Source organism: Aspergillus flavus, chromosome 3 (genome assembly GCF_009017415.1).
Source record: "Aspergillus flavus chromosome 3, complete sequence".
Lineage (NCBI taxonomy): Eukaryota > Fungi > Ascomycota > Eurotiomycetes > Eurotiales > Aspergillaceae > Aspergillus > Aspergillus flavus.
In genome coordinates, this window is record NC_092407.1 from 1,700,371 (window position 1) to 1,726,053 (window position 25,683).

The window sequence follows — 25,683 nt, forward strand, 5'->3', positions numbered from 1 at the left end:
CCTTAAATAGACCTCCTTGTTAAGAAGCTCTTCAAAGAATAGGGGAACTGATGGACTACCATCGTTTCGTCCCACTACGAGATGTTGACCTCTCCTGTAGCTGATCGGTTTCTGAAATCACTTATCAATATCCTTCATGGGTACCAGATCTAGCTCTCGCTAGTAGCTGTAACAAGAAGTTGCTCATACTGTATCGCAACTGGCATGTATATAGGATTGGAGAGTTATTTTAGATGCCATTCTCCTAGTTCAAGTGCCTTCCTGCAGTGTACAGTACTTTTGCTACGCTACGGGTGGACGGCACTTTTGACGGTGCAGAAATGAGGATCCATTTATATTACTTCTGGCCTATTTTCCCCCGTCAGCTTAAGTAGATAGAGATTAATCGGGTCCATATCATTGGGTAACATGTAAGCAGTAGGCTAGTTTAGTGGAAGATAAGAGGCACGCGACCCCGGCTACAGGATTTTATCCCTGAGAGGATATGCAGGAGAGTTCTGCATAGTGAGAGGGCAGGTGAAAGGCCTCGGCCCGATCAATTATCCTCTCGGATTTGGCCTGGATAGGACTAGCAGCTGAATGAGGTGCTGAGGGGGAAAAAAGAACGAGTAGAAAGGAGGATGTTAGGGCAGTGCAACCATGCGGCATTTGTTTGGCACCAAAAGTCACGGGCAACACAACAACTGCTTCTACGACCTCAGCCAAACCCCTCTTTTCTGTTTTCCCTCTTCTCTTTTCTTTTACTCTCATTAAAATCCCAGATGGTGTTAAATTCATCATTCATTATCTCATTCTCATCATGATACAGCTGTTATCCAGGGTTAAGCCATAGGCAAACCTGGTGCTTTTTACAACGGTTATCGAATCAGAGCAGTGTAAAACTGGCGTCCCTTCTCAAGTCCAGTCATCCATCTCGATCTTTTTTGGAACGAGAGAACCCTACCTTCGGTTCATCCCCACGCTCAACGGACGATCGATCGTCTTGCGTCGGCTGGTGCCCACGCGCAGCATGTGGACGAGGTAGGGGTCTGGGCGACTATCCAAGGTAGTCAGTGGCCCTTTTTTTTCCGCGGGCTCCCCATCTTCTCCCTTTTCATTTGAACCTTTTTAGTTCTCAACGCCGATCTTGACCTTCTTCTCTGGGGGAGGGATCACTTTGTCCTCGGCGGCACCCTTCAGGGTGGGAAGCTCCGATACGGCCTCCGCGATGATCTCTAGGGACTTCTTGATCTCATCATCGGTGATCACGAGCGGTGGAGCGAGACGAATGATATTCTCGTGGGTTGGCTTGGCCTGGGGGACGAGATTAGCACCATTTACATGAATAGCTTGGACATTTAAAGTACTTACCAACAGACCCTTCTCCTTCATCAACATACAGAGGTCCCATGCAGAGTGTCCATTGGTCTTCGACTCGTCAATGACAATGGCATTGAGCAGACCCTTGCCACGGACGGTCTGAATCATCGGGCTGTTGATGGCCTTCAGGCCATCGCGGAAGACGTGGCCGAGCTTCTCGGCCCGTTCGACCATCTGCTCCTCCTGGACAACTTCCAAAGCCCGGATGGCCACCGCACAACCCAAGGGGTTACCGCCATAAGTCGATCCGTGAGTACCAGGTTCGATGGTGAGCATAACATCCTTACGGCCCAAAACACACGAGACGGGATACATTCCACCCGAAATGGCCTTGCCCAGCAGCACCAGATCGGGCTTGATGCCGCTCCACTCGTGGCAGAGAAGCTTACCAGTGCGGGCAATACCCGTCTGGATCTCATCGCAGATCAGGAGAGCATTGTACTTATCGCACAGGGCTCTCGCCTCCTGCAGGTAGTCCTCATCTGGGACGACGATGCCGGCCTCACCCTGGATGGGCTCAACCAGGAAGGCCGCCAGGTTGGGGCCTGCCTTCTCAAAGGCCTCCCGCAGAGCGGCCTTGTCGTTGTATGCGATGGGCTTATCAGTGCCGGGGATGTTGCAACCGATGCCGGGGAGGTAAGGACCATAGTTGTCACGCGACTCGGGGTCAGATGACAGGGAGATGGCGGCAAACTAGACGGGAAACGGATGGATTAGCTGACTGAATATCTCATAAATAGTTTCCTCGGCGAAGCACTTACTGTACGACCGTGGAAGTTGTTCTCCGCACTCAAGACGACCGCCTGGTTCTCCGGAATACCCTTAACCTTGTATCCCCACTTACGAGCGATCTTAATACCGGTCTCGACAGCCTCGGCGCCCGTGTTCATGGGCAGAACCATATCGAAGCCGAAGTATTGAGTGACAAATTGGGCGAAACGTGGGAAGACATCGTTATAAAAAGCACGAGAGCTCAGAGTGACCCGCGACGCCTGCTCAACGAGAGCAGCCACCAGCTTAGGGTGGCAGTGGCCTTGGTTGACCGCAGAGTATGCGGACAGGAAGTCAAGGTAGTGACGACCCTCGGGGTCCCAGACCGAGGTGCCCTGAGCCCGAGCGAAGACGACGGGGAGAGGATGATAGTTGTGAGCGGCAAAATCACTCTCAGCTTGAATCGCCTCTTGGGTGGAGGCGGCGTGGTAGGCACTAGTGCCGTTGTTTACACTGTGACCATTGGTCTTGGATGTGCCGTCTGTGCCGTTGACCGCCATGTTAGGCAAGAAAAGAATCTATTCAGGGAGAAATGACGGTGGGATATAGTGGTTATGGTGGGACAAAGGAGGGGATGTTGATTACGGTCAGACCTGATATGAGAGCGGGAGAGGGAAACCAAGGGCTCGAGAGCGAGGAAGAGCGAGTTTAAATAGAGAACAAAGAATTCACGAGAATGAGATAGATGGTGGGCATGAGCCAAGCGAGCCAGAGAATTCACCGAGATATCAAGTAAAAAAAATGCATAGCGGAAAGGCGACTATACCTCTAAGTGCAGGTGCAGCCAGGCGTGATTCCCCTAAGTGCAGGTGTATCAGAGTCTCATACCCCTATGCGCAGGTTTAGCCGCGACCTCCATAGCCTATGATGCAAACCGTCCCATGGCTCTCGCGCGATCCACTCTTGCCTTCGCTCTCCCACTCACAATTCGTTCATTACCACTTGGAAGGACTCGCCCTTCTTCCGCCTTTCCATTTCCGGTTAAGCCCCGTTAGACTCTCGCTCTCTCCAGTTTTCGGATCTAAGTTTACGTTACTCTGTCCATATCCTTATCTCCTTACTAGTAGCCTTATCTGGTTCCTGGTAAGGGGTGCCCACTACTGCAACCATGTCAACTTCCTCACGACGACGGAGATCGCCTTTAGAACTCTCCTCGTCGCGGTCGTCTTCCTCTTCCTCATCATCTTATGCGTCGTGGGCATCAACAACCTCTCCATCAACATCAACGTCAACACCACCTTCACTATCACGCACAACGACTGTGTCCACCTCTCACGTCTTCCTCTTCCTCCTCGCCTTCCGTCTCCTCAATGCCTTGTCCCTTCGCACCTTTTTTCAACCCGATGAGTTCTTTCAATCGCTTGAACCGGCGTGGCAGACTGCGTTCGGCGAAACCCACGGGGCGTGGATAACATGGGTCAGTGGAACGATCTGCGCATCGACACATATCTCCGCGGAATGAAACTAACTGGTGCCAACGGTCTCGTCCTGTAGGAATGGCGACACCATCTGCGGTCTTCCATCCATCCTCTGCTATTTGCTACAGTTTATTCTATCGCCGACCTTGCCGCGCGCGCTCTTCGTCTCTCCCCCGCATTCCGTGCTGATCTCCTCATTGTCGCCCCGAAATCTGCGCAGGCCATTCTCTCCGCCATTGGAGATCTGTATACCTGGAAACTAGCCCGTTACGTGTACGGACGTCGCAGTCATGAAGCCTGGGCTGCTGTATGTTAGGATCCGCCCGCTGAGAGTATCCGGGGACTGATCTCGATCATAGCTTGCCTTGACCGTCCTCAGCCCCTGGCAATGGTTCTGTTCCACCCGGACATTATCCAATTGCCTCGAAACCACAATTACAATTGTCGCGCTGAATCTATGGCCCTGGGAATGGTCGTCGGAATCCACGCCAACAGTTCAACCGAGGAGGAACACGCGCTCCACTACTAGAGATACGGGGCTAGATAACACCGGTGATGGAGCTGTCGTTGTCAGGTACGTTTGATTCATTAAAAATAGTACGAGCAGTCTTGCTGAAAAATACCTGTAAGGCTGCGCAAGTGTCTCACTCTTGCTGCATTGGCGTGTATCCTGCGACCAACAAACATCCTGATCTGGATGGGCTTAGCTGGTGTCGCATGGTTTCGGAGCGCTTGGCGGGAGCGGACGATCCTCTGTCGCGAAGTTCTGCTTTGTGGGTAAGTTAATCGGCGTGGTTTTTTGAGTCTAGTCGCTCATCACTATCCAGGGTTTCTGTCCTCACCGGATCGGTCGTTCTAGATCGCCTTTACTACGGACTTTGGACGTTTCCGCCACTAAAATTCCTGTACTTTAACATAGCCCAGTCTCTAGCAGTCTACTATGGGAGGAATGACTGGCACTATTATGCGACCCAAGGCTATCCCCTTCTGCTTACGACCGCACTGCCTTTTACCCTGGTCGGCCTATATCGTACACTGTCCCAGTCCCAGTCAACCATAAACACTCGGCACGTGTCGGTGCAAACTCAGTTGGCAGCTATTTGTCTATTAATGCCGCTGGTGCTGTCGCTCATTTCCCATAAGGAAGTGCGGTTTATTTACCCATTGCTGCCCTCCCTGCATGTCTTGACGGCCCCGCCCCTAGTGGATTTCTTTCTCCCGGCTGTCTCTCGTTCTAACGGGGCATATATGCCCAGACGGCTGTCTCTTGTCTTTTTGTTGCTGGTCAACATCACCGTTGCGATCTACACATCTGTATACCACGCATCTGGGACCCTCAACGTTCTCTCGTACCTCCGCGACCAGCAGCAAGCTCACACCACTGTTGACAAATCGGCATACTCGCCCGGTTCTTCGCAGCGGATCACGGCCGGGTTCCTCATGCCCTGCCACAGCACCCCATGGCGCTCCCACCTGGTCGATCCGAACATCCATGCCTGGGCGCTCTCCTGTGAACCACCCGTGGACTTGACCGAGCCCCAGAAGGCCGTCTACGTCGATGAAGCCGACCAGTTTTACAACGACCCCAGCCAATTCCTGCGCGAGAACATGGTTGGCGGACTGCGCCATCTACCTCGGAAGCCCAGCTATCTGGCTTCCTCCAAATCTCTGGAAGCCAGCCCGCAGGCCTACCAGCAAGCCACCCCGCACGAATGGCCCGACTATCTCATCTTTTTCGCCCAGTTAGAACCCACCCTTCACAGCTTTCTCCGCAGCAGCTCCTACGGCGAATGTTGGCGCACCTGGAACACCGCCTGGCACGACGACTCCCGTCGCCGAGGCGACATCATCGTCTGGTGCCTCGACCCAACGGAACAAGCCGCCTGGCGATCAGCAACGCGGAAACGCACCCTAGAGCACCGCGACCGTCAATTCGATCGGATCGTGGAAACATTACGGAAGAACGCGCCCGGTCAGCGGAAATCCTCCCCTTGGACTCGATGGACATCCTCTCTGTCCGGGCGATCGGCCTCCTCAACCTGGTCCTGGTCCTGGCCCTGGGAACGACGCAGACGGTCCTGGTTCGGAATCCAGTTACCAGTCTGGAAGAAGTCCTCATGGACCCTTCCCACATGGACCTGGCCAAAATCTTCCAAGAGGAAAACTAGAGCCGTTGATCGGGATCTCTGGTCTTAATCTTACCTTCTCATCTACGTTTCTTTGATTCACTTCCTTGAATATATTCTATTTTGTATCAAAGTTTAGATAGATACCTCACTCGATCTTAGTCTATAATCCAATTTCATTGGTCCAAGTCTATACACATAACCAGTCCAACTCCATATGTAGATTGCCAAAGTGACTAGAAAGAAGCTATATATATATACCTATCTATCGAGCCTTCATAAGACCGAAAACCCCAACGATAGTCAAGCCTCAACTTCCCATCCGATCTCCTTCAACGCCTGAGATGCACATCAAATGTACTAATACAATCAAATACGCCAAAGAAACAGAACAATATATAGATCCATGTTCAAGCGGTCTGTGAATACAACAACAGGCAGACCGGAATATGTACCGAAAGTTTTCCATATACATACATATCTACACATAACAGTAGGTGTGGAGATATGCATGAATATTGATATGTAATGGCAGATATGTAGATATGAAGGTATGAATGTATATACTTATCAAATCAACCATACCGTGCACTCAAACTGGCGAATGCATCGGGACTGTGTCGGCCATTTTGGAAGGCGTTGATGTCGACGCTTTGCTGGCTCATGTGGCCCTGCGGTCTTGGGAAAGCGCTTGGTGCCGCGGGTGGCATGGTGTTGGATTTCACGGGCATGGTGAAGGGAGAGGTGGTGGTGTATTGAGGCTGGGGTTGGAGTTGGGGTTGTTGCAGGTATGCCTGTTGCTGTTGCTGTTGGGGCAGTCCGGCGGCAGGCGCTTGACTGGTTAGGAAGGGGTTCCGGGTGCCTGCGGAATGAGGGTCCGTGGGTTGTTGGGGTTGTGTTGTGGTGGCATAGCCAGGGGCCGGTGCCGGTGCTGTTCCCGGGCCGGGAAACGCTCCTGCTGGATTTGGGGGCTGAGAGTACTCTGACGTCGCCGATGGTGGTGGGGAAAGGCCGTACAATGACAGGATGCTGTTCTTGTCTATGCGGCCGGTTGGCTGTGGGGCTAGATGCTGTGCGGGCGCCTGCAGGCCAAGCTGCGATTGTACTTGGTACCCCGCACTTTGCGGGGTTGGAGGCGCCGTCATGGGTTGGAATGGATTGTGGGATGGTTGCATTTGCTGGGGTGGTTGTACTTGAAGTTGGGGCGGTTGAATTTGTTGTTGTTGCTGCTGCTGCTGCTGGAATGGCGACGCGGTACCGAACGGGGAGGTGGATGATATGGCAGGCATGGTGTTGGCATGGCGCGGGGGATGAGGATATCCAGCCGGAGCCTGACTTGGGGTTTGCATCGAGTTCAGTTGCGAAGGGGGTTGAGTGAAGAATGGATTTGTCTGAGGCTGAGCGAGGCCGGGAGTTTGGTTTGGGGTTGAAGTGAAGCTGCCGGATTGGAAGAAGGGGTTCTGACCACCATCAACAGGTTGCGGTGACTGTACAACGGCACCCTGGGAAATTGTAGGCATCACAGGGGGAGTGATCGGTTGTTGGTAAAGAGGCTGAGGGAAAGATGGCTGTTGGTTGGGATAGCCTCCGGTCGAGTGTGGGAATAACGGTTGCGAAACCTGAAGGTTTTGGAACGATGCCTCGAGCGTCTGTGCAGCTGGCTGCGGAGTAGGAACATCGAAAGGGTTGTAGGATTGCCCAGAAGGCTGAGCCGGCTTGGAGTCCAATTGATCAAAAGGATTGCTGGAGGCTTGCTGTCTAGCAGCATCATTCGCCGTGGTTGTTTGAACACGCGTTCCACCTTGCAATGACGGGGGACCTTCCCCCAGTCTGACCAGAGTCTCGATTGATTTGTCGAGATTGCCGTCCAAGCCCTTCAGAACGGCGGAGTTTCGATACTCATTGGTAAAGCCCATACTCCGCAAGGTGGCCATCTGGGACTCGTGGGATGCATTGCTATTGCCAACAGAAGCCCCCATGCCCTGTGAGACTGATCTAGGCGATTCATAGGATTCAAAGCGGGAAGACGCGGCTTGCCGGTTGGATAGTCGATGGAGGCTAGTCGTAGAGGAGGCCGATCGCAGACCGAGTCCATGGGGCCGGGCAGGCTTAGGGGGGAGAGGAGGAGGTGAACCTTCTGGAGAGCGATCATCGCGGCGAGTACCTTCACGACTAGGGGGCTTCGGTTTACCCTCTTCTAAGGTCCGGTGTTGGTACTTCTGACGAATAAACCGTTCCATACATGCATCGGACTCGTCGACATCAGCAGGGACAGGGGGCTTCACGTTCCGAGGGTTGAAGATCTTGTTCATGAGATTGTTCCCGTGCGATTTCATGTTCTGATAAGGAGTTCCCCTCAGCGTCAGCTCCAGAGCACTGTTCGGCAAATGCTCACGCGATCACTCACATCGACTTGTTCCGCCGTCCAGCTATCCATACTCAAGGATTTGACCTTTGAGATATGAGTGCCCATCTTGCGGTGCAGCGCAGCGCACCGCATGCACAGGAAAATACCCATCTATACACTTCATATCAGAATCCTGCGTACTTCCGGCGCGGGGAGAAATTGCAAGCAACGGCTGTGACGATTTACATACATTCCAACTGGCCCATCCTATCAAGTAACACCATACGTTAATATCGTAATTTTCCAGAAGCGCAGAAACCAAGACATTCCACCGGACTCACCTGGATTCATTGCTTGGCAATCGGCGCATCGGTCATTGCCAGGAACCGACCGAACAAGATCTTGCAGTGCCCGCTCATTGCGGAGCTGCTGGCGTTTGCTGATACCGGCCACCATAATCGCGGAAGGTCTCGGCGAGGGCGAGAAGTTGCTTGAATTTCCCCGCACGAAGACAGTGAATACTTCTCTAAGCCCGTCAGGGGCAAGATGATAGACGAGGAGAGGAAAGCGTTAGTGTAGCGTTAGGGGATTCAAACACGGCAAACGGGCCGAGCTTCCCGAGTACAAGCGGTCGGAATTGTTTTAGGCGAAGAGGCAAATCATATTTTCTTCGACCGAATCGTATTCGTTTTCTGTCTTCTTTGGATTAGTTGGGTTCCACGAATTCGAACAATATATATATGTACCAGGGGTAACAGTAAATACAAACAAAAAGAAAAGAATATGTGTGTGTGCGTCAGTCGAGGAGTAAAAGGAGTGAGATGTGCAGTGGGTGTGGGGAAAGATATTGATCATTAGTGGTTCCTAAGGCATGGAATTACTATATTGGTCTCCCACGCTATCAAGTCTCCATCGTCCCTATAGTGCGGTTTTTTCAGGCCCAGGGTGGGTTCCTTCTGCTTAGTACCCGGAGCAAATGCCCGTTTTCGAAGTATTTTAGATTGAATAATTACCACAAATTTAGGAACATCAGTTCGACTCTAATATTACCACATGGACCATGCTTGCACCCTATTTTTAAGATTGACTACCACTCATTTATCCCAATTCTACAAATGATACACACACCCTTTCGATGACTATCGATATGTCCATGTCTATTCATAGCCTGAAACAACAGGGTCCCGTATATAGAACGGTTCTCCACTCGTATCAAACAGCAACTGAGCAGGAGCAATGCAACGCAAAGAGAACTGGAATTGCAGATACTGTCCAGGAAGGAAGAAGTGGATTAGACACATTGCTAAGGTTGGGAGTCTTCTCTTCAAGTGCGAGAGTATTCGCCAGTTACCAACATCATGTTCATACCATCACCTCTATTTTCTTCCCTGTTACAGGCCGTTTGAGGACTTACTTGGTCCCCAACAGCTCAGGGCCGAAGTACTCATCTCACATTACAGGCCGGGCTACAAGTGCTTGGACGAAGACATGGCCACTTCAAGTCCGTGGGAATGTATTGAGAATAAACTACCTAGGCATTAGAATACAAGGGGAGTGTCCAAGCTCGTAAAATTCCACCCAATAGAGTCCATGATATCATTTGAGGCAAAGAGAGAAAAAAGGGAAAATAAGCAATCGAGAAACGGGCAAGCAGCCGACGAGATAACTTCCGCCCCCTCGAAAAGCCATGTCGCTAAGGAAATCAGAAGTCAAGTACTGTTCTACACAAGGTGAGTCACCTGGAGGTTCTGCACAGAGTCATTCACCTCGTGCTCAGGCTGGGGAGGGTGATACAAACATGGGCCGACTAGGCAGCTGTAGTGCCATTGACGGGAGCTTGTTGATAATAAGCATAGGAATTGGGCTGCGGCGGGGTGGGAACCGCGGGGGCTTCAGGGACAGGAGTAGCTTGGTTGGCACTTGGAGGCGCTTGGGCTTGGGCTTGAGCCGCGGCACCGGTCTTTGCATGAGCAACAGACGCTGGACCATGGACTTCGCGATCCAGAGTCATGTACTCCTTCGCCGCGTCCTTTGTTCCTCGCTCAAGCAAGTAGACCATATAGATCTGCACAACTTCTTTCACAGCGTCTGGAGTAAGACTGCTCTTAGATCGGATGTCATCAATGACCTGCTTAATACGCTCGTACTGGACATTCTCCGTCTCGGAACTTGTGGGCTGCTCCAACTCGAATGTAAGATAACTCGTCCAGAATGGCCGGCTGTCAAGGTAGAACTGTTGGTTCTGTTGATACACCTGCCGGGCCTCCTCAGCCGAGCCCTTGATCTTCCACAGAAGTCGGGCCCATTCCGCGACAAGAGCCGCCTTGGTGGCCAAGTCACACTGTGGCGAGTCGAGCTGACTCTTGTACACCTCAATGGCCGCCTCGAGCCCACCGTGACGGCGAGACATATTAGCCAGAGATACGATTGTTTCAACGTGATTGGGGAGATTAATGAGGATGGCGCCGTGGATTTCCTTGGCTACATCTACCCGTCCCGACATCTCCTCGAAGTATGCATACTGAAGGCGAGTAGCCGGGTTGGCAATCGGCACATACAGATAGCTTGCGCGCTGGTAGATGTTCCGCACTTCCTCCTCTTTGCCAGGCTGTGCGGCCATCCACCGGGCATAGCGTTGCCAGAACTCGTCATAGTGGGCACATGTGACCAGACAGCGCTCATACAGGAACTGAGTGCGTGGGTATGAACCCTCGGTCTCCTCAAAGTCGAGGTATTTTCTCCAGTTAGACAGCTGACCCTCATCCAGTTCAGTCACATGGAAGTATGGGCGCTTGATCTCGGACTCATATGTCCAACGCTTTGTGGTTTCTGTCTGTGTCTTGGAGAAGATTTCGAGGTGATAACTATCAACACGCAGTCGGATATCCCTCTCGACCTCGGCCTCGGCCTTTGCGCCCGGAGCAACATGTCCGGCAGCAGCATCAAGCTCTGCGCGGAACTGAGACAGTGTCTCCGGGGGAGCTAGCTCTGCGACCGGACGAGTCTGTGCGAGCTGCCTATAACGCTCGAAGTAACGTGCATATTGATGCATTGGGATGTGGATGACACGGCCAAGAATAGCAAAGATCTTGTCATAGGCTTCCACTCGCTCCTCAAACTCGATATACTTATCCCAGAATGGGTGTGCAAGGAAATCTAGACCAACACTGCTAGCACCACGTTCAAATAGTCTGCAAAAGTGAATACACGTTAGCAATTTAAGTTCGCCAGCCACAGGTCCGGGGACGGGAGGGCGAGAGGCAAAGGGAGTTGGCAAGGATGGCAAACATGAGCATTTGATCTTCAGTGCGAACCCAAACAATTGAACGACTAAGGTGAGCAAATTGTGAAACGCTTCCCCCGTCTGCATCGTACGCAGCATAGGATCCACCGGACAGAGTCACTGGGCTTGATACCCGTGCAAGGAATGATGCTTGGTCTGAAAGCAACAATGTTCAAGGGCAAGGAAACAGCCTGAGAATGTCATGGGTGAGAAGTAACTCCAGTTGAATCCGGGTCAGGCAAACATCTCACCCATCATTGAAGGGAACTGTTGTCAACGCTTTTTGCATTATGCGGTTTCGACACCACAACAATGTCCGTGCTGCCTTGGTAACGGTTACAGGGGGGGGAGGAAGGAAACCAGCGCTAGTATACTTACTCTCGAATGACGTCGGCATCGTGGGAAGTCTCCGCCTTGAAGGAGCAGTAGTTGGTCCAAAGGTCGACCGATGGAGAGATGCTGGCAACACCTCGTTCGTAAACCTACAGAATCAGCGATGAACACTGGGGAGAAAGAGTCTAGAGCGATGATCCATACCATATCTGCTGCCTCCGTTCCGGTAATAGAAAACTCCAGGTCGGCATATTTCTTCCAGTATCCGAACAATAATGGAAACTTGGCGAGGAATCGGTCGTAGACATTTCGGACGGTGGTGATAGCTTGCGGGTTGGAGTTGCGGTTTATTCCTCCTTCGAGCGCCTCACCAGCGCGAACTAGTCGTTCCCAGGTCTCGAAGTTATCCGGGTCATCGAGCTATATGTGTAACGGATTGTAAGTCAAGGGCCGCATAGGCCTAGAACAGGGAATAGACGTATCATACCAACTCGGCCTCCAGCTTCCTCAACTCCGCATTTTCCTCCTCGGAGCCTCCATAGTTATAATCCGCCATGATGGGCGTCGATCGTAGACTAATTATGGCGCTTAACGATGCGCAAGGTATGGAATCACACTCAGCGATGAGAGATAGCGACCCCGATGCAAATAGAGAAGGGAGACACAAACACAACAGGCAACGACAGGAGAATGGACGTTAGGTTCCGCAAGGGAAGAGTTCAGAACTCTCCAGCCACACCCGCGCCCTTTTTTACTTTTTGCCGAGCCTCACCCAAATGTGGCTTAGCGCCCATTTCAATTTCAACTTGGACGAGCATCTGGAAGCGCTCCCCGTGATCAATCGACAAGATCCCATTCTCACCCACTGACCTGATCGGAATTTTGTCTCGCCCGGCAAAAAACAGGTGTGACAAAACATTCCATCATGTCGACCCCCCAAGCAGCTGGCAGCTTGGTGTACAAGCTTCCTCAACGACTACGCAACTTCTTTGCCCGCTATCCTCCGCAAATCTATTCCGCGGCCGTGGCACCACGCCCAGAGCCCACAGAAGAAGTCAATGCGGAGTCTCTCCCATCGCCTTACACACCCAACAGAGATGCGAAAGGTCACAAGCGGCCAGACCCCACCGAGTACTCTCCGTCCCGAGCTATCCTTTACTCCAACCCAGATCATCCCAACCCATTTTTGCCTCGCAAGAACTTCCGCACGGGCAAGTGGATTGGCCCCAGATATGGACTTCGGACACAGGCCGATCTGGTGAAACTGGCTAAGAAGTACAACGTTGAGGCTTTACTACCTCCAGGCCGCAAATCGACCGAGTTTAAGGAGACGAGAAGGGAGGAGCGAGGATTACAGATCAAGGGTACCGGTATTGGACAGAAGGTCAAGGGTCACAAGTGGGAACGGACAATGGAGTCCCGCTTGGAGGAGAGACGCAAGGCTATGATGGAGATGCCAGAGATGATTCGGTTGTGGAAGCAGGTGAGTTTTCAATTTCAATCGGGAAAGTTTCCTCATACGCTAACCCTCTGGCTCACAGAGAGGTCACGGTCGTGGCTGGAAGCAATGGCCCAAGAGGTAAATGCTTTCTTGGCTACCTTTTTCGCTACTGTGAGATTTTATGTAATGTTATATCTTTTGCCGGTCCTCAGATCGCACGGCTCCATTGATCATTGTTGGGGTTTGGACGGGAGTTCTTGTTCTCATATATGTACAAATAGATACTCATTAAACCTGCATATTGGACGTAGATACTGTCCATCTTTCGATAAATCATGCTATCTACCTTGTTTCTTGACGGGTGATTATACAACGCATGAGCAAAGGCTTTAAGAGTGATGCATTGATTATTTACGTACGACTAGTTCAAGCAATCTGCGGTGTCACAACGTCCCCTACCATAACAGTGCAAGATTTAGGATTGCCAGCACCCTGCGAAAGCTCCATGTTAGATAGAGAAGTGTGTCTCCCAAACACGATCTTGCTGTTGATCTTCCTCGTCTTCACCAGTGTTGAATAAGGCTCCTCTCGACGGGTGCCAGTATATGGGTCAACGCAGACCATCTGACACCGTTGACATGACCCGAGCACATCAAAGCACAGCTGTTCCGGTCCAACAGAGAATGACTCCCAAGTGTCTTCTATGTATGGACGCTCGGCGTTGGCTAGTTGGTGAAGATTCTCGGCGACGACAATGTTGGCGCGGAAGACATCAGCTTCTACGGCCTTCGCTGGAGTGCTATAACTAGGTCTGGGGTTGTACTTGATGTTTTCGTTCAGGCGATTCACTGACGAGCGAGAAATGAGCAAGATCGGGCTCTCGTTGGATAGGAGTATAGGTGGTTGTTCAGATGTCGGTGATGGGTCTTCCGGGAAAGAGCCAGGCATGAGGGCTCTCTGGCTCCTTCTAGACGAACGAGTGGGATTTGATATCCTGTTGGAAATCTGCGGCGGGAACCTTGCGAGTGTACACGGTACACCAAGGAAGTTAGAGAAGAAGGAGGCTACGGTAGGCGAGGAATAAGCCTGGACAACTACTCGGTCACCGCAGACGTTGGAGGATTTCGCGCTCTGACACAGCGAGGTGGTGACTAGATTGGTGATTTCACGGCGGAGCGAGACCTCCAGCTCTTTTGAATCAGACCCACAAGTAATGCGTAAAACACCACGCTCCAGGTCAATGACCGGCCGTATCAGGGCCATGCGGGGATATTTCTTCATACTGAGAGCGGCGCCAGTACCTTGATGGATAAGGCACCATTCTCGATCCCATGCGAGACCTTCTCTTTTGATCTCCCAACGTTGACCATCAGGAACCTTGAACGCTCCACAGCTCTTGATTGGATACACTGAAAGGCTCTCCACGTAGAAGCTGGGCTCTTGCAAAACAACTTCCATCGGTGGAACCAGTGATACAAATTCCGGTTCCTTTTCGATGTAAAACTCGTCAATGAACCTCGCGAATGCGTCAATATCTCTGAGATTGCTGACTGCGCCGAGACTGACTCTTAGAATGCCAGTGGGCCTCCCATCCATGACGTCGTGATCATCACCACAGCGTAGTCCAGCGGAAAAGTTACGAAGCAATTCAGGCCCAGTCCAGCCAAGGCTAGTTGCCGTTCCTCCCGGATTGCAATGAGATCCTGACCGGATATGTATCTTCTTGACATTCGCGAGCCTCTCAACTTCAGACTTTCCAATCCACGCACCAGAGCTATTCCGTATATTGAATGCAATGATCGGTCCTTGAGTGGAATTGTCAAAGTCTGATTCTGGGGACATGTACAAATGGCAAACTTTCTGCCCATTGAAATGGGTCATCGCGGCCAACCGGTTGTGTAGCCGCTTTGCCAGGTAGCGCGTGTGGAACGAGACATTGCTCATCGATCCAAAAAGACGCCCATGTGTAGACAACGCAGAATCAAGGGCGATGATGTTATGGAACGGCAAAGTGCCATCCTCTAAGCACTCGTGGATCGTGGATTTCTTTGCATGCCATGGCATTCCTTGAGCCAGGACCATATCCACCGTCCCGCCGCCGAAGAACTTGCGTTTCTCAATAATGCCTGCTGCACTTTTGCGCACTATCAGGGCACCGAGATCGGGGAATCCGAAAATCTTGTAGAAACTGAGCGCTGTGAAGTCAGGCGCAGCGGATGCGTCACTCAGGTCAAGGGGTGAAGTGGAAACGAGAGACGCAGCATCAAGCAGGGTATAGACATTTCCTGCGCCCGAACTCCCATCCCGTATCTTCTTACACCACTGCATAGGAGAACGACGACCGTTCAAATTCGACTGCCCCGGGTATGCGAATAGTCTGGGAAAGTTCTTTTGATCGGTGGCCAAATCCGCTATCCACCGCTCGACCTCACCACTGGTTAGGAAGCACCTATGCCCCCTTTCCGCTATCTCCCGGGCTCCTACCAAGCTCGTATGCGCATCTATAAAGTATCCATACCAGAATCCTTGTGGCGATGAGTCTCGGAACACATCTACCACTAGCTTGATGGCAGCCGTAGCATTCGCTACGAATACGAGATCGAACTCATCCGGATCCGCATTGAAAAAGCGAAGTGCCCTGAGGCGGATATCATCTATACGTTGTGTAGACAACTGGGATGATGAAGATCGAGAATGAGGATTGCCGAAAAGGTTCGAAGTCAAATCGCGTGCGAAGGAGTCGATCAACGACTTGGGGTATAGCGTTGTGCCGGCATGGTCTAAATAGGTCGTATCTTGATATAATGTTAGCACAACTCTGGATATGCCTCGGGCTTCTAGAGTTCGGTCTTAAAAGGCCCACCTTTGAGAAATGGATACTCCCGCTCTCGGATAACGTCCACGTCCTCCGAGTACCCGGTACAGTATTCCGCACGGCTCTCAGTTTTGGTTTTGGCTTGCATGATTTCACGTAGTGATAATGTCAAAGGTGTTTGAGCAGTGCCAGTGTCACTTTCCAGCAGCCAGCGCGGCCTTTATAAATGCCCGGGTTGAGGAAGAAATGTGCCGGTAGAGCAAGGATCAGTGGCGACAGGTGACCTTGTGAGGGATAGAACGTTGAACCTGGCCAATCGTCATTCGAATTTTTGGAGACAACATCGGCGTGACAGTCGTAGACGCTGATGATGCAATGTGATCCAGGTGCTATGAGTGTAGCTTGGTCTAGAGGATCGTGATATGGAGCGGATTAGCGGCGGATGGGTAAGAGTTGGAGGTGCTGATACGTGCATGTAAGTCGCCATCGGAGGTCACCGAGGTGGAACTCTTGTCTCAATTTTGGTCTTCTCGTCGCAGCGATTGAGGAGCTGACAATTCGGGGTGTCGGATAGAGGACCATGTAACCCTAGAGAATGCATCACGCTGGATTCAGGACAGGATGAGGATTTCAACCAGCAGTCACATTGATCGAGAGAATGAGATGTGATGGGAATTCAGCTGCCCCACTGTTCATGGGGCCCTTATCGGACGCGGGGCGATCGGAAGCCACCGTCTCCGGGAACTTAGATTGGAGGATTACCCGCCACGCTAATAGGAACTATATCCTTCTATCACATATGTCGCCGCTTGAGGCTGCCTGAGCAGTTCGTCACTAAATGAACTATACTCTACCTGCTCACGAACTAACGTAGGGATCTTCCCGGTAGACCACATGTGTGACCTGAAAATCCCATTCCGGACCAATGGATATATATCTCGGGTACCTAGTCGTCTTGCTGACGGCCTAGTGCTTAGGTGAATGCATTCTCCAAATTATCATAGAAAGGTCAATTAGATGAAAATCATGACTCATAATATCACAAGGAAAGCAAAGTTGTGCAGGATTATGCCAAATCGGGTTGAGCCTGTGAAAGGTCTGGCCCCGAAAACAACGTATACAAAGCATCACAGGATCAGAGAAGAGCACCCGACACGGGCGAACGCAGCTATGGAGTCCAAAGTCCAATAAACAAAAAGCGTGTTGTCTTCCAACTAGTATCATAATCATCACAACACTGTCACATCTCGTAGTTTCATTACCAATCTTCGTCTCTCTCTTGGTGGGGGCGTCATTTCCTACTCCCTTTTTCCGTTTTTCTTTTTCTTTTCTTTTCTTTTCTTTTTTTTTTGTGATTTTTTCTTTAGCGCTTTTGGCTTCCCATTATCTAAGTCATTCAAGTCGTATCCGTAAATCATAAACCGTTCGAGGAAAGTAATGCGAAAAAGTAAGCGAAACGGAGGAAATTTGATTAGACCACATATTGCGGCCGGCGATGGCTGGAGCTCCGACGGTGTCCATGTCCACGCCGACTGCTGTGACTTCTCCTCCGAATTGTTGTTGTCTCCTTAACAACCACATCGGACCGACTGTGTAGAAAGAGCGCCCAAAAGGCGGTCCAGAAGAAGAACACGACCTCGATGATGCCTAGCGCAAAGCAGGTCTTCAACATCGCACAATGTTTGTTGACTTGCAGGGCCAGCGGGTTGCCCGTGCGGTAACCATAGGCTCCAAAGGGCCCAAGGGAGACCCACACAGAGCCCCCATCCCAATGGGAGCAGTTGGCATTGGCGATGAAGCGCAGTTGGTAGACCCCTGCAATGAACGCGCCGAAGAAGAGGAGATCAACGAAAGCGACAAAGGCGGCTGAGCGCTTGGTGGTCGCGTGACGGATTAAGGTGTCAAAGCACCAGAAGACGGCGATAGTGCTGACGATGAAAAGCACGAGGATGTAGGTCGGGGTGATCACATTGGCCTTGAGATATCCGTCGATAAAGTAAGCCTGCTTTCATGTTAGAGTCTAGACTCATGCCAGTGCAACCAGACAGCTGGGGCGGATGTGTCTGGTATGTCAGCCTTACCAGCATTCCAATGATTGGTATCAGAAAAATAATCTCCACAAGGCGATTGCAAATGAAGAAAAAACTGCCGATCATCTTGGTAGCCTTTCCACACGACGATCGTCGGTACCAGCTGACAGCGATTCAGAGATGTGAGTAGAGAGACTCGATACCGATCTTATGATAATCTTGACAGGTCGCAGTTGAGTAGCTATAGCGTCATCCCAGATGTGATGAATAGGTTCTCGTATAACGGCCAGATTGAAATCGGGACCTGCGTTGACCGGGAGATGGACCGTATGGGTTTTAACTCGCTACCACAACCGCACGAGGAAAGACAGGGCAAGATTCTATGCAGAAACAGTTATGCAGGGTTCAGAGTAAAGCGGCTTAGGGGAAGGAAAATAAGAAGAAAAATATGCAAGTTGCGGCCATGGCCGAATGAAGGTGGCTGGTAAAATGCGACTGCGGGGTGGCTGGGAAACGGGAACATTGCGCCCAACAGACAACAAAACGGTAGAGTAGTACCTTAGAAAACATGCCTCTAAAACATTTAGTGAAACTTCGTCTAGACACTGGTCAATAAGAAGGAACAACACCACCCCTGGTCAATCGTCCTCGTGGTGCATCTGCGAGCAAGCAGTTGTTTACTGACGCCGTTGTTTGTTTGGGACGTGGGGCGGCCACGAGGTTCTAGAGCCACGGTTGATGATCCCTAGCTTATCTGTCACCTATTTTTATCGCACTTTCAAGACCAACAAGTAGCCAAATGAGACGGGAAAAGTAATTCTCATTCCAAACGCCATTATTCATACATATCATGCGGTATCTCAGAGATTGACAATGCAAATCAGTTGCGATGTCTAGAAATCGGAATGTCTTCTCCTAAACAAATATACCAGCCAAGCTCCGAGGTGTATCCAACTATGTCCATAACCTAACCCCACACAGTTATAGAAATTCGTAAGTCCTCCTAAATCCCCCATGTCTGATCCAAAAGAAAGTCATGATGTTCGTGGCACTGGCTGTAAGCCAAAATGTTTCTTAAAATTAAGGTTCATCTTAAAATGCTCGCGGTGGCACGTCCGTCAATTCCCTTTCACCATCAGAGCGAATGGTCGTTATCGGCGGTGGATGGGACACGCTGACTCCTGTAACTTGGGGTTGCATCTGGGAGTGATATGATGTATCAGTCTCGTAGCGAGGAAGCTGTCCGCCGTATGTCGGATTCTGTGTCCGAGCGTAACCATGTTGCATTTCATATCCATCGGCAACATCCTCACTTGAAGACGACCAATGTCCGTCGTCATCGCGGCCATACATATTAGTGGCGTATGGGTTGTTAGCTGGAGGCATATACCTTGATGCGCGTAATTGAGTAGGGTCTCTAGTGTCAGGTACACCAGATGCATTGAGTCGTTCCTCCTCGGGATTCCGCAGAGCCACAGTGCTTTCGTTGGTGGTCACAAGAGGGGCAGCTTCGCTTGGGACGACCGGATCCCTACCCCAAGACCGAATCGGATACGCTCGTCCCTTTTTCCAAGGCTCTGTGATTGAGGGAAAGTACTGGCGGTATGCGATGTAGGCACAGACAATGCCCAGAAGCGAGCCGGTGATCACATCGAAGGGGTGGTGCCTCGCGTCCATAATCCGACTCACTGCGATAAGGGTGGCGCCAATACAAGGAATGATAATGATTATCGCCTTCCATACCTCACCGCGGTTGTCCATAAAATGCAGCTTCCCACAAAGCCACAGTGTCAGATAAAACAATCCAGCAAAGGAGGCTAGAGCGTTGTCAGTATAAGATCACCTCCAGATACAGAGAGTTCCTCACAGCTGCTGTGTCCTGCAAAACGTATTAGCATCCTGGAAATAGGGCCAAGTTCCGAAGTATTGGATCATACCTGAAGGCCAAGAACGAAAACCGTCCTTGATGATCGCCGGATCACCCGTGCAGATTGTGTAATTCGACAAGCCACGGAATGGATCCTCACTTCCTGGTCGGGGTTGGCATCGATCGATGATGTCTGGTCTGGGTTTGCCGCAAGCATTTTTGAGAACCTGGGTAATGAGAAACGCAAGGCCTTGGGACAGTAGAAGGCCAAGGAAACCGCAATTGAACTCCCACAGTCGGTCCTTGAACCGGTATGGGCCTGTCAGCTTCCTTTTACCAGAAGTCGGGTCCACGGGTTTGTTGTGAGAAAACAGCCCATCGATCAAGAGTGTATAGACCGCAATTATAATCAAAGGAGCCACCCCGGAGATACAAAGGGCGAGTGGGATGGACACGCGCTCATGGACAGCGTAAGGGTACATAAGGGAAATATTGTTCAAGGAGAAATGCTGATGATACGGCTCGATAGAGTCGAGGATGTAAAAGCCGGCGATACATGCGCTGCAATCGTGACATTATCTCGTTAGCATAGCCTCGGGGGTGTATATCAGCGGGTCTAGGGTGCACGAACACAAGAATCACATAGTCAAGAATGTATCTGCAAATGCCGAATCATGGTTAGCAACATGCGCATGATGTGCCATGAATCAGAATTAAATCGAGACCCACGAGATAACAATGCGCGGCCTTAACCGCCGCTTTGAGAACGGTAGTTTGGAGGGAAGATGGCCCATTTTCGTGGAGATGCGTTGGGAACAAATGAAATCATAAGATTTCCGTAGAGATTTCCTAAAAATCGGGTTTCTGTCAGCTCTTGTACAGCAAGGGACAGCAACTCATTATCGCTGCGGTGAACACACCTGAGGTGCTAGGCAGCTTTAGCGCTGCACAAGACGGATTATTCCAGGTAACTTAACCGTGATCCTGCGCGGTAAGAGCCGGGTAATCAATGAAAGAATGTAGCCCCCAAAATGAGGTGAGAGTTCATGTAAGCCAAACAATGAAGTTCCAACAAAAAGAAAAATCTGGATATAAGGAAGAAGATAAAAGGATCATTTTTGGTCGCGAATTTACCTCAATTGGGTGCCGCCTAAGGCAACAGGCGAGTGAAGTGGCTTGGGATGGCTTAGACCTCTTGGGCACGCGAGTTAATTAGAAGCCGAGAGGCGCCCAGACCACACTATGGAGCCCTTCCCAACCAGATATGGCAACCGCTGCAGATCCACTCACTCCCCGGGACCCTGAGTGAGAATTCATGACAACCCCCACGATTTTCTTTCTTGAATAGAAAGAAATGGTGTGGTTACACTTTATGTCCCATTATCCATATACTACGTAGGCAGCCATATTTGCAGGGTCGTGTATTGGTCCACTACGTTGCTATGTTGCTGATCGCTAAAGCTTGCGTATGAATGAAGGCTCTACCCTGTAATGTTGATCCCCATAATTACCCACTCAGGAGGTTTCACCAGTCGTCAGCAGGATCTTCAATGTGGTTTTCTATCTCCAGGGACCGTGAAAAGTAAAAGAGTCCTTTTTTTTTTATAAAGAAAATTCGTATCATGCCTCTACTTTGTTGACTTCACAGAAATTCTTTTTACTGCTAAATAGAATGTAAGAGGTACGGAGTAAATTATATTCAAATAGATTGACCCTTGAGCATTGTAATATACATTTTAAGAATTACCCCCAAAGCTAAGGAAAGCTTTGCCCATTCGAATACTTCATGAAGATATCTGTCCAGCCTGACCACTGAAAGGAAGACCTTGTTGAGGTATAAGGAATATTTTCGAAATATTAAACACAATGAGTCCGTGAATCATGTTCGCATTATGTCAGACTGTTAACTCGAGTCCGCTTACTCTAGCAAACAGTGATGTACAGACCGAGACTAGATTATTTGTTAGCCATTACCTCTGCTGGATTTATGATGCAAGCAAACTTACGGGGATGGGTTGTAATCTTCAAAGAAATCCAGCTCGGTGCTGCCGGAGTTCTTCATTTCGTAGCTGACGGTCTGACCCGCCGGACACTCGAAAGTCGAAACGAGATAGGAGTTACCGGGGGAGATAGTGAAGTCCCCACAGTCTTCCTTGACTGCTGGGGCGTTGCTGTAGGTGGTAGACTGGGTAGCAGCGGATTGGAGGGAAGCGAAGTCAACCTTGCCGTCGCCGCTGAAGGAATAAGACGAAGTCTCAAGATCCTCCTTCTTGGGGAAGAGGAAGACAAGGCTACACGTCTTTCCGGCGTCAGATGAGGGGATATCAAAGTTGAAAATGGTCGAGACGGTGGACGAGATGGTGCCGTTGTAAGATGTGCCAGCGGCCGTATCTGGTGAGGAAGAGTCGATAGGGATGATCAAGTGAGGGAATTCATATTCGCCAGAGAGATCCGTGGGGCAGCTTCCACCTGCAGTTGAAGTACCAGACGGTTGGGCGCTGGACGCAGTCTGGGAGGGCTGGCCGCCCGAAGTTCCAGGGACGCCAGGGGTACCAGATGTGACGGGAATAACTGGAACACTAGATGTGCCAGGGACACCGGGAGTAGCAGACGTTCCGGGGACACCAGGGGTTCCAGGGGTACCGGGAATAACAGGCACAGTCGATGACTCGGGGCAGTAGGTCGAGGTCACAGTCGTGTGAAGGGTGACAGCAGATCCACTGGACCCAGGAACATAAGGTACAGAGGCACTAGAAGAGGGACCAGGAACGTAGGGAGTAGAGGCACTAGAGGATGGGCCAGGGACAGGAGTACTGGAGCCAGGGACAGCGACCGAGCTAGAGCCAGAAGCAGAGCCAGAGCAAGAGTCGGCAGACAACTTGATATCCTTGCATCCAGTCACATCAGAGCTCTCGGTGGTATAGATATTCAACCCGCCGTTCTGGCCAGTCGCACATGCAACAAAATCCGCATCACCATTATATGATACTTGACCCTGCGAGTCGATAGACCAACCGGTCATAGGCGTGGCCCCCTCATCACACTGGAATTGTGTAGTTGGACCTACAGGACTTGTTAGCTTTTCGAGAGTATTATCAAGACTTGCGAAGTGCTTCTATACCAGTAATAATGCATCCACGACCGTGTCCATCTGTGAGAGCACCCTTGGAGTCGATGCAAAACTCAGCTTCTTGCAATCCACCGTGAATGCGGTTCTGTCCATCATCAAGTTGACCAACGGTTCCAGACTCGCCGCCGGATGCAGTCAGATGGAAACAGCAATTGTTGCTCCTGCCAACGAAGGCATTGGCACCAGCAGCAAGGGCCGCAACGGTAGCGAAGTTCTTCATATTAAAATAAGCGAATGAAGCCACTTGGTGGAAACGAATGGAGCAGTCAAGCCTTCGTAAAGACCGGTTGAGATTACTGAGATTGAGTTGAGGAGCATAAACAATGAGCAGGGTAAGCAATATTTATAACAGTTTATAACAGATGGGCACGTCAACAAACGTCATAAAAGGTCCGGTATACCAGACGAAGTAAGTGAATCGAGTCTACCAGCTTCACACGTAGATCAAAAAATAGAAACAGATATGGCCAGTCACAATGCATAATGCAGAAGTACTGGACCATGGATAGATGTGGTGGAGGCGCAGTTGACTGGGTAAACAAGCTGACAACTGTCCGGCGAAGCCGGTCAGGCCTGGAAGCTTCGGAATTGCAAGACAATAATGACGACGTCATAAAGAAAAGTCACCGTGGAGAAACAATCCCATAGAGGAAACAATTTGAGAGTTGCCTATGAGATCCAAGTCATATCAGTGGCCAAAGCCGTGTAGGGCAATGGGCCCACGGTGGATCCAGCCCCATCGGACGCCATGCCCTGATCAATGACCCCGATTACACGGTTCGAAAAAGGCACTCGTAGCAACCCAAGGTGGCAATATTGTACCATCCACGGTACAGCTTTATTTCGGCCAAACATAGGCTCAAGAGTGTCAAGGTCACCATGGATCGCCAATTCTATTGATAACTACCAGATTTGACTGTCATTATAGACGGAATGAACATCCCGATCAAAGACGTACCGAACCTTATGACACTCCTAGAAACGAAGTGGTGGGTGATACTCTCAGTGTCGATCAAGACCTTGCATCCACATACTGTGAAGCGTGAAGGGCTGGTTGACTCGGTCCATCAGCCGTTCCCAACGACTTGGACCCTCACCCCACACAGTGCCTGTACTGTGTAAGTCTTTTCATGGTGGATTAAACAAAGGGTATCAAGTTTGCGTACTGAGTAGTTGGGAATGGGAACCACTGCATGTTCCCCGGATAGAACAAGTGGGGAGTGGCGTCACACCCAGCGAATGGCAATACTTCAGCTTCTGACTATTCCTCTTTTGCTAATGAAATCCACCCACACAAGTCATCATAATGTGACCGATATATTTCTTTCAATTAGGAAAGTCTCAAAGTCGATCGGGCTCGCCACGTAATGTCGAAAAGCCTTCTACATTGTTGATCTCCTAGTATATCATTTTGGCCAGGCAACCTCTCAACTAGTCTTGAGCATTATGCAATCATTGCCTCAGATAACTATCACCATCCCGGTGTATATATATATAGAAACACGGCTAGAAGTTGGCCTAACCCGATAATGTCCCTTGCTTTGATCTGTATGAATCTTGTTGTATGCAATCTTTGCAGGCTTTTCCCCGATGTTTGGACGACCTTGGTTCGTATATACTCCACATCAAATTCATGCCGCTGGGTAACAAACAGCCCCCCTTCTGTTTTTCTGGTAGTGTGTCAACGTAACCGTTCAGGCGTTCCCCATATTCCCTCCAGAAGAATACGTAAAATTGTCGGTCCCTCAGGGGATACATGACAGGACTTTATTGTTTACCCAACACATCTGAAACACCCATCTGCATTACGATTGGCTACCTAGGCCTCTTTCCGTTAGATTCAACTACCCTGAACAGCGCCGTTGACTCTTAATTTCATCATGCCAATGAACTAAGAAGCGCACTAGCTAGAGAGACCCCCGCTGTCATCGAGGTGGCGTGCATTAGACTACCCTCCAGTCCAGACAAGCATCTCAAGGAATGTAAACTTTCCGTGAGCTCAGACGGCCAAGACAACGATGGCCCCAGTAGAAGCGGCATAGCATGTGGCTCTTGCATTTCGAGGCAGCGAATGCCGGTCAATCATCGAGACTTCTCTAATCCAGGCTTTTTCCTTTCTCTGCGGCTGTGCGAGCCCAACATGTGGGGAGGGGAGCAGGGCTCTGCATACGCGTGCGTAATCAGGGTCGTTTAGGGCTCCTACTCCAATCTCAACGCCGTTGCCTTGGAGTGGTACGCTGTCAGGCGCCACAGATGGACAATTTGGGAGAGAACAATGTTCCTGACTCATCAAGCGAGAACTCAATAAGCGAAACTCATCGGTCTCTAACCGAGTGTCGTATTAATCTCATCATAAACACTTTATGTCAGTTTCCTACTAAGTAAAATATGTGCATCCTATATGCTGTTGGGAAGGGGTTCCCTGCGTCCTAAGGGTCAAAAGATTAGAAAGAAAGAAAGAATGGAAAAAGGCACTGTGACTCTATATAAATTTTGTACCCTAGTGGTTAAGATGTTTATAGACGACCTCGGCGGGGAGTTGTAAACACTTCCCAGTGCTACTAAGCCACTCTCCCTTTGTTCTAATCAATTGCCTTGTTCCTGAGTTTCTTTGTGTGATGATTCTCTTATAAATGGCCTCGTCTGTCTCTTGTGTAGTTTGCTAAATAACATGGATCTCTTTTGCTGGACTTCATGATTCCGCACTCGTTCGGTCGTTCTGCAGTAAGAAGTATTTTTACGGAAAGTATAGAGATATATATT

At 50.4% G+C, this 25,683-nt stretch overlaps 9 protein-coding genes across 9 annotated transcripts; 2 read left to right on the forward strand and 7 right to left on the reverse strand.

The window, feature by feature from the left end:
• Positions 1 to 931: 931 nt before the first annotated feature.
• On the reverse strand, positions 932 to 2,630 carry F9C07_4777 (putative L-ornithine aminotransferase Car2; the record flags this gene model as incomplete). The annotated part of the gene is made up of 3 exons (XM_041290760.2): positions 932 to 1,293; positions 1,351 to 2,052; positions 2,121 to 2,630. 3 exons carry the CDS (start codon positions 2,628 to 2,630, stop codon positions 1,108 to 1,110), a joined length of 1,398 nt encoding a protein of 465 aa, XP_041144405.1. The 3' UTR covers positions 932 to 1,107.
• A 608-nt stretch (positions 2,631 to 3,238) lies between these two features.
• F9C07_4778 (putative mannosyltransferase) lies at positions 3,239 to 5,744 on the forward strand (the record flags this gene model as incomplete). The annotated part of the gene is made up of 5 exons (XM_041285263.1): positions 3,239 to 3,547; positions 3,625 to 3,855; positions 3,908 to 4,122; positions 4,179 to 4,325; positions 4,376 to 5,744. 5 exons carry the CDS (start codon positions 3,239 to 3,241, stop codon positions 5,742 to 5,744), a joined length of 2,271 nt encoding a protein of 756 aa, XP_041144406.1.
• A 111-nt stretch (positions 5,745 to 5,855) lies between these two features.
• Positions 5,856 to 8,896, reverse strand: F9C07_2281812 (GTPase activating protein for Arf). Its single transcript, XM_071510526.1, has 4 exons — positions 8,363 to 8,896; positions 8,272 to 8,288; positions 8,052 to 8,192; positions 5,856 to 8,013 (listed from the first exon to the last, which is right to left on the reverse strand). The coding sequence occupies exons 1-4, from the start codon at positions 8,475 to 8,477 to the stop codon at positions 6,250 to 6,252; spliced, it is 2,037 nt and encodes a 678-aa protein (XP_071364962.1). The 5' UTR covers positions 8,478 to 8,896; the 3' UTR covers positions 5,856 to 6,249.
• A 613-nt stretch (positions 8,897 to 9,509) lies between these two features.
• On the reverse strand, positions 9,510 to 12,372 carry F9C07_2281813 (putative mRNA splicing protein). Its single transcript, XM_041290743.2, has 4 exons — positions 12,125 to 12,372; positions 11,842 to 12,057; positions 11,683 to 11,786; positions 9,510 to 11,212 (listed from the first exon to the last, which is right to left on the reverse strand). Exons 1-4 carry the CDS (start codon positions 12,191 to 12,193, stop codon positions 9,829 to 9,831), a joined length of 1,773 nt encoding a protein of 590 aa, XP_041144408.1. The 5' UTR covers positions 12,194 to 12,372; the 3' UTR covers positions 9,510 to 9,828.
• Positions 12,373 to 12,562: 190 nt separating this feature from the next.
• Positions 12,563 to 13,220, forward strand: F9C07_4781 (mitochondrial 54S ribosomal protein mL59; the record flags this gene model as incomplete). The annotated part of the gene is made up of 2 exons (XM_041285264.1): positions 12,563 to 13,120; positions 13,179 to 13,220. 2 exons carry the CDS (start codon positions 12,563 to 12,565, stop codon positions 13,218 to 13,220), a joined length of 600 nt encoding a protein of 199 aa, XP_041144409.1.
• A 284-nt stretch (positions 13,221 to 13,504) lies between these two features.
• Positions 13,505 to 16,041, reverse strand: F9C07_4782 (putative molybdenum cofactor sulfurase protein; the record flags this gene model as incomplete). The annotated part of the gene is made up of 2 exons (XM_041290744.1): positions 13,505 to 15,873; positions 15,942 to 16,041. The coding sequence occupies 2 exons, from the start codon at positions 16,039 to 16,041 to the stop codon at positions 13,505 to 13,507; spliced, it is 2,469 nt and encodes an 822-aa protein (XP_041144410.1).
• A 1,202-nt stretch (positions 16,042 to 17,243) lies between these two features.
• On the reverse strand, positions 17,244 to 18,532 carry F9C07_1390665 (uncharacterized protein). The gene is made up of 2 exons (XM_041290745.2): positions 17,975 to 18,532; positions 17,244 to 17,895 (listed from the first exon to the last, which is right to left on the reverse strand). Exons 1-2 carry the CDS (start codon positions 18,047 to 18,049, stop codon positions 17,365 to 17,367), a joined length of 606 nt encoding a protein of 201 aa, XP_041144411.1. The 5' UTR covers positions 18,050 to 18,532; the 3' UTR covers positions 17,244 to 17,364.
• A 483-nt stretch (positions 18,533 to 19,015) lies between these two features.
• F9C07_2230658 (phosphatidic acid phosphatase) lies at positions 19,016 to 20,584 on the reverse strand (the record flags this gene model as incomplete). Its single annotated transcript, XM_041290746.1, has 5 exons — positions 19,016 to 19,740; positions 19,791 to 19,802; positions 19,861 to 20,351; positions 20,422 to 20,448; positions 20,520 to 20,584. The coding sequence occupies 5 exons, from the start codon at positions 20,582 to 20,584 to the stop codon at positions 19,016 to 19,018; spliced, it is 1,320 nt and encodes a 439-aa protein (XP_041144412.1).
• A 539-nt stretch (positions 20,585 to 21,123) lies between these two features.
• On the reverse strand, positions 21,124 to 23,228 carry F9C07_2281818 (GPI anchored cell wall protein). Its single transcript, XM_041285266.2, has 3 exons — positions 22,912 to 23,228; positions 21,797 to 22,853; positions 21,124 to 21,741 (listed from the first exon to the last, which is right to left on the reverse strand). Exons 1-3 carry the CDS (start codon positions 23,138 to 23,140, stop codon positions 21,714 to 21,716), a joined length of 1,314 nt encoding a protein of 437 aa, XP_041144413.1. The 5' UTR covers positions 23,141 to 23,228; the 3' UTR covers positions 21,124 to 21,713.
• Positions 23,229 to 25,683: the final 2,455 nt, after the last annotated feature.

Coding starts and splice junctions, on each gene's coding strand:
- F9C07_2281812 (XM_071510526.1), bottom strand. CDS start 8,477: ATGGTGGCCGGTATCAGCAAACGCCAGCAGCTCCGCAATGAGCGGGCA. Junction 8,014..8,051: donor GCGTGAGCATTTGCCGAACA/GTGCTCTGGAGC, acceptor ACTCCTTATCAG/AACATGAAATCGCACGGGAA.
- F9C07_2281813 (XM_041290743.2), bottom strand. CDS start 12,193: ATGGCGGATTATAACTATGGAGGCTCCGAGGAGGAAAATGCGGAGTTG. Junction 11,787..11,841: donor GAACGGAGGCAGCAGATATG/GTATGGATCATC, acceptor CTGATTCTGTAG/GTTTACGAACGAGGTGTTGC. Junction 11,213..11,682: donor GATGCCGACGTCATTCGAGA/GTAAGTATACTA, acceptor TCACTTTTGCAG/ACTATTTGAACGTGGTGCTA.
- F9C07_1390665 (XM_041290745.2), bottom strand. CDS start 18,049: ATGATCGGCAGTTTTTTCTTCATTTGCAATCGCCTTGTGGAGATTATT. Junction 17,896..17,974: donor TACCAATCATTGGAATGCTG/GTAAGGCTGACA, acceptor ACATGAAAGCAG/GCTTACTTTATCGACGGATA.
- F9C07_2281818 (XM_041285266.2), bottom strand. CDS start 23,140: ATGAAGAACTTCGCTACCGTTGCGGCCCTTGCTGCTGGTGCCAATGCC. Junction 22,854..22,911: donor TCGTGGATGCATTATTACTG/GTATAGAAGCAC, acceptor CAAGTCCTGTAG/GTCCAACTACACAATTCCAG. Junction 21,742..21,796: donor GAAGATTACAACCCATCCCC/GTAAGTTTGCTT, acceptor CAAATAATCTAG/TCTCGGTCTGTACATCACTG.